The sequence below is a fragment of the Ylistrum balloti genome, unplaced genomic scaffold (genome assembly GCF_031769215.1).
Source record: "Ylistrum balloti isolate Yb309-2 unplaced genomic scaffold, AGI_CSIRO_Ybal_v1 Utg369874, whole genome shotgun sequence".
Taxonomy (NCBI): Eukaryota; Metazoa; Mollusca; class Bivalvia; order Pectinida; family Pectinidae; genus Ylistrum; species Ylistrum balloti.
Genome location: NW_026782015.1, coordinates 207,099 through 220,110, shown reverse-complemented (window position 1 = coordinate 220,110; position 13,012 = coordinate 207,099). Strand labels below are relative to the sequence as shown.

At 35.6% G+C, this 13,012-nt stretch overlaps 1 protein-coding gene across 7 annotated transcripts in view; it reads right to left on the bottom strand.

Moving 5' to 3' along the window:
* Positions 1-3,140: 3,140 nt before the first annotated feature.
* Positions 3,141-13,012, bottom strand: part of LOC132546010 (protein vav-like) — a 55,235-nt gene continuing 45,363 nt past the window's right edge. For 6 of the 7 annotated variants that reach the window (XM_060209703.1, XM_060209705.1, XM_060209700.1 and 3 more), the window contains 3 exons: positions 8,212-8,320; positions 6,843-6,997; positions 3,141-6,148 (listed from right to left, as the gene is read on the bottom strand). In XM_060209703.1, the coding sequence (XP_060065686.1) occupies positions 6,101-6,148; positions 6,843-6,997; positions 8,212-8,320 (312 nt within the window). In that variant the 3' untranslated portion in view covers positions 3,141-6,100. Of the gene's footprint in view, positions 6,149-6,842; positions 6,998-8,211; positions 8,321-12,664; positions 12,753-13,012 lie in introns of all 7 variants that reach the window. The other variant, XM_060209701.1, reaches the window with a different exon arrangement.

Here is a 13,012-nt window from a genome sequence, read left to right as displayed (position 1 = left end):
GACCTGGTCTATATATCACATTACAGGTACACAGACCTAGTCTATATATCTCCATACAGGTACACAGACTTGGTCAATATATCTCAATACAGGTACACAGACCAGGTCTATATATCTACATACAGGTACATAGACCTGGTCTATATATCTCCATACAGGTACACAGACCTGGTCTATATATCTCCATACAGGTACACAGACCTAGTCTATATATCTCCATACAGGTACACAGACTTGGTCTATATATCTCAATACAGGTACACAGACCAGGTCTATATATCTACATACAGGTACATAGACCCGGTCTATATATCTCATTACAGGTACACAGACCTGGTCTATATATCTCATTACAGGTACACAGACCTGGTCAATATATCTCAATACAGGTACACAGACCAGTTCTATATATCTCCATACAGGTACATAGACCTGGTCTATATATCACATTACAGGTACACAGACCTAGTCTATATATCTACATACAGGTACATAGACCTGGTCTATATATCTCCATACAGGTACACAGACCAGTTCTATATATCTCCATACAGGTACATAGACCTGGTCTATATATCTCCATACAGGTACACAGACCTGGTCTATATATCTCCATACAGGTACACAGACCTAGTCTATATATCTCCATACAGGTACACAGACTTGGTCTATATATCTCAATACAGGTACACAGACCAGGTCTATATATCTACATACAGGTACACAGACTTGGTCAATATATCTCCATACAGGTACACAGACTTGGTCTATATATCTCAATACAGGTACACAGACCAGGTCTATATATCTACATACAGGTACATAGACCTGGTCTATATATCTCCATACAAGTACACAGACCAGTTCTATATATCTCCATACAGGCACATAGACCTGGTCTATATATCACATTACAGACCAGGTCTATATATCCCCATACTGGTACACAGACCTGGTCTATATATCTCCATACAGGTACACAGACCAGGTCTATATATCTCCATACAGGTACACAGACCTGATCTATATATCTCGATACAGGTACACAGACCAGGTCTATATATCCCAATACTGGTACACAGACCTGGTCTATATATCTCCATACAGGTACACAGACCTGGTCTATATATCTCCATACAGGTACACAAACCTGGTCTAAATATCTCCATACAGGTACACAGACCAGGTCTATATATCTCTATACAGGTACACAGACCAGGTCTATATATCCCAATACAGGTACACAGACCAGGTCTATATATCTCCATACAGGAACATAGACCAGGTCTATATATCTCCATACAAGTACACAGACCTGGTCTATATGTCTCCATACAAGTACACAGACCAGGTCTATATATCCCAATACAGGTACACAGACCAGGTCTATATATCTCCATGCAGGTACACAGACCAGGTCTATATATATCATTACTGGTACACAGACCAGGCCTATATATCTCATTACAGGTACACAGACCAGGTCTATATATCTCCATACAGGAACACAGACCAGGTCTATATATCTCCATACAAGTACACAGACCTGGTCTATATGTCTCCATACAGGTACACAGACCTGGTCTATATATCTCCATACAGGTACACAGACCTGGTCTATATATCACATTACAGGTACACAGACCAGGTCTATATATCTCATTACATGTACACAGACCTGGTCTATAAATCTCCATACAGGTACATAGACCTGGTCTATATATCTCATTACAGGTACACAAACCTGGTCTAAATATCTCCATACAGGTACACAGACCTGGTCTATATATCTCCATACAGGTACACAGACCTGGTCTATATATCTCCATACAGGTACACAGACCTGGTCTATATATCTCCATACAGGTACACAGACCTGGTCTATATATCTCATTACAGGTACACAGACCAGGTCTTTATATATCATTACAGGTACACAAACCTGGTCTAAATATCTCCATACAGGTACACAGACCTGGTCAATATATCTCAATACAGGTACACAGACCAGTTCTATATATCTCATTACAGGTACACAGACCAGGTCTTTATATATCATTACAGGTACACAGACCAGGTCTATATATTTCCATACAGGTACACAGACCAGGTCTTTATATATCATTACAGGTACACAGACCAGGTCTATATATTTCCATACAGGTACACAGACCAGGTCTTTATATATCATTACAGGTACACAGACCAGGTCTATATATTTCCATACAGGTACACAGACCAGGTCTATATATCTCCATACAGGTACACAGACCAGGTCTATATATCTCCATACAGGTACACAGACCTGGTCTATATATTTCCATACAGGTACACAGACCTTATCTATATATCTCCTTTAGATTTGATATATTTCATTTCCACTGTTAAAATGTGATACATTGTATAGACCTTGCACTTTGTATAAATGTGTAATATTGTACAGGAGAAAGTGTAGAGACAAGAAAAGGAAGGAAAGCCAAGGAGAAGGAGGCTAGGCAAGCGAGGACTGCTCATATAAGTCAACAAGGAGGTTGGAGCCCCTGAGGCAAATGAACAGAAACAACAGAAGCATCAGCAGTTGGTGATGAGTGTCAACAACAGGAATGGAGAGTGTGGTGTCTGCCTATGGAAGTTGGCTACAGGGGGTTCTAAGGATTGTCGTTTGGAGTGCCTTATGTCTACTTTAAGTTGAGGAAAGCACTCAACAGACACATTGCTAGAGGGAGAAAGACAGGCATCACTGTCCGTAATGATGCAGGTTTAGCAAACAGGGTGCAAGAACATCTTGGCCACCAGGCGGTAACAACATGCAGTGGCGAAAAACTGACCAGTTCTTGGTTGGGCCTGATCAAACAAGCCGACACACCTCTGGAGCATGTCATGGAAAACGCCAAAACATCTGAGGAAGGTGGATCCATCTGATAATGGGACTGGCCAGCATTAGAGTATTCCAGTGTATTCGAGGTATATAAATGTGTTTGATATTATATGTAATAGATGTGATGTATTGAACAGATTGTTTGTGATATATTGTAAGTATATATGTAAGTTTTATTCACTGTATAAATATGACTTACAAATAATAACAATATCAATACAATATAACAATATTTAGTCTGTAATACAAAACCAAACCATAATTGTATTTGAAGATTGTATTTATTATAATAATAGAGAACAATGTATTACGCTGTATAATACAATGTAATAGTAAACAATAGCTGTAGTGAACTCCGGGCTGAAGTGATTTTCACTTCCCCTGGGAATGGTTTCTCATTCATCACTGAAAACTAGCATTTTTCTGTCTTAAGTCACATATAGAAATTAATAATCTCATTTTGTTGCTAGTTCAATGGTTTTTTAAGAGGTTCACTATGAACAGGTTTTAAGCAGTATGTAATATTATACATGGTGAACCAGTATACCGACATATCACGATCAGTGAAAAACCAAATACATGATAGGTTTTTTTGTTATACTGGTAGATCATGTGTATTATACATCCTTACAACATATCTGTTATAATAACAGTCCTGAACATGGTTTAAAATCTATATGGCTTAAATAGTCATTGTCCTGCAAAGCTTACATTGCCAATCAAAATTCAAAACGATTCAGCATTAAAAATTTACTATCAGAATGAAAGTGCTTACATAAAAAACTGATGGAATTGCAGAAGGTTAAAAAGTCAATATTTGTCCATTATTTCTGTATATAAATGTCCTATAATGATAAAAGGGATCTTTCTGACCAATGATAGCAGTCAGGCAAATATATATTTATTATCAAAATTTTCATTGTTTTATTTATGCAAGACATAATCATATTCAAAATCATGTTACCTATCATTATCAAATTTATCCTAAACATATGTAAAAATTTGACTTTGTGTTTACATCTTTATATATCTGGTCTGTTCCATGTGAATAATTATGTATGTCCATATCGTAAATATTGTGACAAACAAGTAACAAGAGGCTCAATGGGCCTGTAGTGGTAACCTGTTTTGAAGATTTGACACATTTGTCCCATGACCATAAAAATGGGTCAAGGTCATTCATTTGAATCAAGTTTTAACCCACCACCAAAGCATGCTACTGGCCAAGTATCATGCAAGTGGGCCTTTTCGATATTAAGAAATATAAACAAATTTGATCCTTGTGACTATGGAAGTGGATATAGGTCATTCATTTGCACAAACTTCAAAACTCCTCACTCTTGCTAAACATGCTACTTGCCCTATGGATTATTGACAGGAATTTTAGAGAGAAAAATGTTGACACTGAACAGGTGAACCATTGACACTGCACCAGTGTACCAGCTCACTAAGTACATCTACAGATGTTAAGTGGTTATCTCAGATGAGTATTAAGTAAGAGGGGGTGGGGGTGGGGGGATGGGGGTTAGAGCTGTCTTTCTAATAAAGGTGAGATATATAAGTTAAAACCTTTACTCATATCAATTCAATTTTAAATTAATTCATTCATTCTTTACCATCTAGTCAAGATATTTACACACAATATCACTTAGCAGTGGTTTTTCTGCAGCAATGCATCATTTTTTTAAAAGAAAGTCAAAATTTGTAAACCATAAGGATTATTCTTGCTAGATTTGTTCAAATTCATTCAACTGTCTAAACACAGCAGAGAGTGTAAGACAATGGATGAAATTCAATGGCCTTGGTCATGACCCCAAGGGTCAAATACCTGAAAAGTGATACCATCTATCCTTTAGGATTATGCTTGCAAAACTTTGTATATCTAATGAATGATAGTTCAGATCGATAACTGTGGATTTTATATCTAGTATATGAAGGACCAGTTATGTCAGGAAATATATATACATTGTCCACACACTTTTTATATATATATATAATAACAAATATCTATATATATAGCACATTTGTGATATGTCAGCACTATTTAGCACTGTCGACAACACCCATCCTCACAACATTCACTGGTTTGTGACTTGGGTTTAGGGAAAGGGCATTTTGTAATGGTCATATTTACAAAATCTCTGGAAATGGTTCAATGTAAATCTTAAATAATGGTTACTCTGTTAAGTATTCAAAAAAGTTTATGTCTTATATTCTGTATATAGTCCAACAGAAATCCAATACTAAGCACCAGAGAAAGTATTGAGATATTCTGTCGCATCACATGTCCTTATTAAGTTTATGTACACATATGACACTGTATAACTGTCGTGGTACTCTGCGAAAGGAATAACATTCCTTCCCGATTACTGAATGAGTAGTAGATTTCCCGGTTACTACTCGCATATATATCTACTGGCATAAAACACTTCCTCACCACAGCATCCTGAATACCAGGTGCAATGAGAAACGGGGGGAAACAAGACTGATTGGGTGAGTCGGAGACGTGATGCTGGAATATATCTGCAGGCTAGCATTATTGGATATTAGCATATTAGTTCACACATGAATACAGTCAATGCTTAACAACTTCCTCACATGAAAAGTTCAGCTTGTATCTGTTATTGCCATCAGTTGTGGACACATGAATATCACACTGTCCCAGTGCCATTTAACACAATCATTGTGACTTGTCAGAATGCTCCGGGCATTACTTCACAAAATCTGTTTTACATTTCATAATGCTCTGTGTATCATTGTCACAAAAACACTGTACTGTGTCCCGCATAATCTCTACATAGACACATAATCTGTGTTATGTCACATATTGTTTTTACTGTCATACGTCACAGCCTGTCAGGAGTGTGTCAATCAGATCACAAACTATATGGATGATGTCCCACATTTCCAAATGTAGTCACAGGTGAGAATGTCTGCATATGTACATTGTAAAACACATGAGTTTACATAGCTTTGAGCTGTGGTAACCTCCAGACATTATCCATAAACACAGATATTTAGGTGGTTACCTAAGATGAATATTATAAATTATGGGATATTAATCCAATATTCACACAATACATAAGCAGATGACCCATTACATGGGCAGTTTGAATATTCCCACTGATTGTCTCCCCTGAATAACAGATTTTTCATTTCAACAGCAGGGGGTGCTTCATTTCTTGAGACCATTGGAGGTCAGTTATCAAGGTCAAATTGCCATCATTCCTCCTCCTCTTCTCTAACATATGCCAGTGGGAAGTAACCAACCTAGAATAAAGAAATCAAATGTATATCAGTTTGCTGTAACATATAGCCACCTGTCCATAATTGATCACTCCTGTGTGCACTTTTCTTTCACTGAAGGATATTTAAAATCATAAACAGCAATAATACAACTTGTGTTTTTCCAACTCCGTTCACTATAAAACACATGAGTTAACATTTCTTACGGAGGGTGAGAATTTACTCCTTTGTTACTTACATTGTGTGAGTATGATCTCCCTTGTTACTTACTTTGTGTGAGTATGATCTCCCTTGTTACTTACTTTGTGTGAGTATGATCTCCCTTGTTACTTACTTTGTGTGAGTATGATCTCCCTTGTTACTTACTTTGTGTGAGTATGATCTCCCTTGTTACTTACTTTGTGTGAGTATGATCTCCCTTGTTACTTACTTTGTGCGAGTATGATCTCCCTTGTTACTTACTTTGTGTGAGTATGGTCTCCCTTGTTACATACTTTGTGTGAGTATAATCTCCCTTGTTATCTACTTTGTGTGAGTATGATCTCCCTTGTTACTTACTTTGTGTGAGTATGATCTCCCTTGTTACTTACTTTGTGTGAGTATGATCTCCCTTGTTACTTACTTTGTGTGAGTATGATCTCCAATGTTACTTATTTTGTGTGAGTATGATCTCCCTTGTTACTTATTTTGTGCGAGTATCATCTCCCTTGTTACTTACTTTGTGTGAGGAACAGTGCTCTCCTTTCCACCAGCCTTTGTCACTTCCTGTTTTGCTGTATATGGCCACTCTGTCCCCACGACACAGAGACAGCTGTGTAGTAGCGGTAGCAGCATAATCATATACTGCCTCTGCATAACCAAGGCAACGCGGCCCTGTAATAAACAAGACACAAAATAAAAATTACCATAATATTAACAATAGCAAGAGGCCTAATGTGCCTGTACCACTCACCTGGTATTCAATGTTCACAGGAAATACAATGTATGATCATAGCAAACAAGTGCACCACTGACATTAGAAGTCGGCAGCATCAAATCAATATTACCCTATTTCCATAACAAACTTGAGCTTCTTACACTCCACTCTAAACAGATGTAGTTATGACCTGAATTAAAGGTACTTGTCACTTCTTATTTTCTCTCAAAATCTGCCAGGCTTTGACCTAGAAAAACCATTTCACCAGATATTCCACTTCTTGGATTTCTGATCTTTTGAATATGATTCAAGGTCATTTCTTTTTACAAACTTTGTCAGGCTTCATCCAAGAGATCTACCTGCCAAATATATATCATGCTTCTAGATATTTCCATTAATCAGAAAAAATTGTTTAAAAGTTTTAACAAATTCTAACCCGATGACCTTTCATATAAGTCAAGGTAATTTCTTTTCCCACATTTTGTCAAGCTTTGTCCTTGAAACCTACTAGCCAAATGACCATACTTCTTCACCTTTCAGTTATCAGTATAAGTAATTTGTAAGTTTCAGCTACTTGCATCCCTGTGGCATTTGTAGAACTTCACAAAAGCAACCTTCCAACCAAATATTATGAAATTTCACTTGTTCATAATGGAGAAAAATTCATTCAAATAGAAAAGTTGATGCTGGATGGACAGACGAATGACTGATGGAGGCTCCACCGAGACATGTCTGGAGCCATGTGAGCTAAAAGCTTACAAGTAACAATAACTCTGAGTAACTGATGTTAAAACTTTCATCGTTTCATTTTTTTGAGTTTACATAACACAACTTTGGTGTTTACACCTGATCAGGTTAACCTTGAGTGTTTACATCAGGTGAAATTTTGGCATTTATATCTGATCAGGTAAACCTTGAATGTTTACACCTTACTGAGTAACACCTGATCAGGTAAAAGTTGAATGTTTACACCTTATCAGGTACAACTTGAATGTTTACACCTTACTGAGTAACACCTGATCAGGTAAAAGTTGAATGTTTACACCTTATCAGGTACAACTTGAATGTTTACACTAGTTTATCCCAATTAACCATGCCATAATTAATTCTGAATTTTGAAAAAAAATCCTTCCAGAAGGTTTGCAGCATGAGAAATGACTATTACAATTACCTGGTCCTGTAGCACCACCTATCTGTGTCTTGAAAGGAAAAACAAGAGTTGTATCAACACCAGGGAAGCTGTCCTTGAGCGAGTTGTGCTGATAATACTCCACCAAGTCCTGTGTGTAAAACATGCATCATATTAAAGCCTAAACAAGCAGACCTAACAGAATGAGCTCTTTATAAGACCAACTCATTTCAACCCTCTCCATGCACCAACTAAAATATCTTAATTTTAACCCCAAAACTATTATATAAACTTGTGTCCAATGCTCCTGCCTGGGTTAGTGATGAACACTGTTGTAGGTCTATATTACAATGATGAATCAATGATCTCATCGGAACTAACAGACAAAAATGTGGCTCTGACAACAGAATTTGAAATTAAGTTTATGCAATATTTGTTACATTGATAATTAATAAAAGTGAGGTTTAAAATAAATGAAATTGTGAAATATAGATAATTAAATCTAGTATATAGTTAATTGAATCCCTTGTATAATTAGTTCATTGAATCCCCCTTACAATTCAGTATATCTCCCATATAGTTGAGTAAATCTTACATATAGTTTAGTTTATCTCCCATACAGTCTTGTATATCTCCTTTATATTCTAATATAAATCTCATATAGTCTAGTAAATCTCCCATACAATTTGGAACATCTCTCATATAGTTTAGTAAATCTCCCATACAGTCTTGTATATCTCCTTTATAGTCTAGTAAATCTCCCATACAATTTGGAACATCTCTCATATAGTTTAGTAAATCTCCCATACAGTCTTGTATATCTCCTTTATAGTCTAGTAAATCTCCCATACAATTTGGAACATCTCTCATATAGTTTATATATCTTGTATATCTCCTTTATAGTCTAGTAAATCTCCCATACAGTCTTTCTCCTTTATAGTCTAGTATCAGAAAAAATCTCTCATATAAGTTTTAACAAATTCTAACCCTTGTATATCTCCTTTCATATAGTCTAGGTAATTTCTTTTCCCACATTTTGTTGCTATCTCCTTTATAGTACTAGCCAAATGACCATACAATTTGGAACATCTCTCATTATAGTTTAGTAATTTTAAAGTTTCAGCTAATATCATCACTGTGGCATTTGTAGATCTTCACAAAAGCATATCTCCTTTATAGTCAAATATTATACAATTTCACTCTCTCATATAGTTTCATTCAAATAGAAAAGTTGATATCTCCTTTATAGTCTAGTAAATCTCCCATACAATTTGGAACATCTCTCATGTAGTTAAAAGCTTACAAGTAACAATCTTGTATATCTCCTTTATGTTAAAACTTTCATACAATTTGGAACATCTTTCTATAGTTTACATAAAACAACTTTGGTGTTTATCACCTTTATAGTTAACCTTGAGTGTTTACATCAGGTGAAATTTTGGCATCTTATATAGTTCAGGTAAACCTTGAATGTTTACACCTTACTGAGTAACACCTGATCAGGTAAAAGTTGAATGTTTACACCTTATCAGGTACAACTTGAATAGTTTAGTAAATCTCCCATACAGTCTTGTATATCTCCTTTATAGTTTACACCTTACTGAGTAACACCTGATCAGGTAAAAGTTGAATGTTTATCACCTTATCAGGTACAACTTGAATGTTTACACCTTTGGTAACATCTCTCAGGTTATACCTTAGTGTTTACACCTTATCAGTCTTGTATATCTTTACACTAGTTTATCCCAATTAACCATGCCATAATTAATTCTGAATAGTTTGAAAAAAATCCTTCCAGAAGGTTTGCAGCATCTCCTTTATAGAAATGACCATTACAATTACCTGGTCCTCTCAGCACCACCTATAGTGTCTTGAAAGGAAAAACAAGAGTTGTATCAACACCAGGTATATCTCCTTTATAGTCTAGTTGTGCTGATACAGTCTCCACCATATCCTGTGTGTAAAACATGCATCAAATTAAAGCCTAATCAAGCAGATCTAACAGAATGAGCTCTTTATAAGACCAACTCATTTCAACCCTCTCCATGCACCAACTGAAATATCTTAATTTTAACCCCAAAACTATTATATAAACTTGTGTCCAATGCTCCTGCCTGGGTTAGTGATGAACACTGTTGTAGGTCTATATTACAATGATGAATCAATGATCTGCTCGCAATTAACAGACAAAAATGTGGCTCTGACAACAGAATTTGAAATTCAAGTTTATACAATATTTGTTACATTGATAAGTAATAAAAGTGAGGTTTAAAATAAATAAAATTGAGAAATATAGTTAATTAAATCTAGTATACAGTTCATTGAATCCCTTGTATAATTAGTTCATTGAATCCCCCATACAATTCAGTATATCTCCCATATAGTTTAGTTTATCTCCCATACAGTCTTGTATATCTCCTTTATATTCTCCCATACAATTTGGAACATCTCTCATATAATTTAGTAAATCTCCCATACAGTCTAATATATCTCCTTTATAGTCTAGTAAATCTCCCATACAGTCTAGTATATATTACATTTCAGAACATACTTGTATGTTCAAATGGCATACAAGAATTACATTTTATCAAATATCTCACAAGTCCCAATTCTCCATATAATCAGAATTAAACAAATATGTATATAAAAAGAAACAAGTTTGATGTAAATCTAAACAGAAAACTTCAACATATGACAATTAATGGGTGAAATTCAGAATCTGAAATAGATGATCATTACATTAATTATAATTTATATATTCAAGGTTTGGTTATGGCAACTTAAATACTTGAGAAACAAAAAACTCAACACCAAGCTAAATGGAAAACATAGCTCAATTCATTAACAAGAGGTCCAGAGGGCCTGTATCGCTCACCTGGATCTTTATGACCAACAGTACTATATCTGTGCATATGTTTCACAGTAGATGCTTAAAGATATATGACAAATTACTCCATATGGGTTCTGTCCCTTAGTAGTCAGCCCCCTCATCTGTGCAATGTTGAACTGAGACTTTCTTATGATGTTTCCAGTTAAATATAATTGATAGCTTTCTTTCAAATCAAGGAAAGAAGATGGCCAATGTAGTGGAAAAACTCTTAGTTATAGCTGGATGGATGACCCAGGACAGCAGAAGCTTACTTGCCTTTTAGATCATTGTTTACAAACACAGATACAACATATTTAAGACTTGCACAAGTCAATAATATAAAGCACTGGAGATATAGTTACTGGAGATATACCGATAACAGTTTACTGTAGGCCTATAAACACCGCATAGCAAATGGGATCAACTTAGAATTTCTTATTTATTGATGCTATTATTATGAAGAATCTTAAATCAAAATGAAGCTCTTGCTCATGTTTTTCTCAGACATCCCGGGGGCTTGGCCTAATCTATGTCTTTGAACAGTGTGACATCACTGTGAAAGGTCTTTATAATTTATTCCAAATTGTGCTAAGAAAATTCCCAGCCAAATATATTCCTTTAATAAGTCATTGGAAGGTTCTACATATTTGTATATAAGCCTTTGTGAAACCTTTACTGGCCAAATAAGATAGCCTTTGATCAATCAGAAGTTGTTAATGATTTTACCAAAGTTAGAAGGGACACTCCCATTTCTGGACCCCTAATTTTGCTATTATTTCTGATGAACTTTATCCTCTAAGCCTTTACAATATTGACCCGTGTCCTACAGGCCTTCAACCTTTTAAACTTTGTCCTTTGGGTCTTTCCTGGAGAATTTTGTCCTATGAACCTTTACTCTATCCTCTAAGCCTTTACTATATTGACCCATGTAATACAGGCCTTACCCTTTTAAACTTTGTCCTTTGGGTCTTTCCTGGAGAATTTTGTCCTATGAACCTTTACTCTATCCTCTAAGCCTTTACTATATTGACCCGTGTAATACAGGCCTTACCCTTTTAAACTTTGTATTTTCTGTCTTTCCTTGAGAATTTTGTCCTATGAACATTTACCCTATTGACCTTTGCCCTACTGACCTTTACCTAATTCACTGATGTCCTACTAGCCTTTTGCCCTATTAAACTTTGCCCTCAATGCCTTTATAATATTGACCTTTGCCCTACTGACCTTTACCATATTCACTGATGTTCTACGGGCCTTTTGCCCTATTAAACTTTGCCCTCAATGCCTTTACAATATTGACCTTTGCCCTACTGACCTTTACCTTATTCACTGATGTCCTTGAGGCCTATTTCCCCATTAAACTTTGCCCTCAATGCCTTTATGATATTGACCTTTGCCCTATAGGCATGTTTATCCTATTGATCTATACCCTAATGACTTGTGTACTACAGGCCTTTACCCTATCAACCTGTGCCAATAACTACATGTACACCACCACTAACACTGGAATGTCTTGGTTCTAGGTTGAAAAGTTTTGAAATTATATAGCAAATATTGTATTCAGTTTACTCAACTCAGATACACAGAACTTTGATAAAAGTACAAAGCATATTTCACCATACTTACATTTAAAGAATGAAAATATTTATCGACGTTAAGACAATAGTAGCTGTCCTCTTTGTGGATTTTGATATTCTTGACCCCATCAGATATTCTAAAAATAAACATACCTTAGACAATGGTCAATTGGTAGACTGTCGGATGAAAACCACATTGCCATTAGACAAAGTCACACACCTCAAGGTAATCAACCAATTAACCAAATCAAATCTACATCCATTTTTCTTAATCATTATATTTCTTTCCAAAGATAACACAAAACCTTCAAGTGGCTTTGTATGTCTGTTTAACTTTTCATGTAGCCGTATCAAAGCGATTTTTGGGATAAAAGAAAGTTAAATCCATCAGATTAAA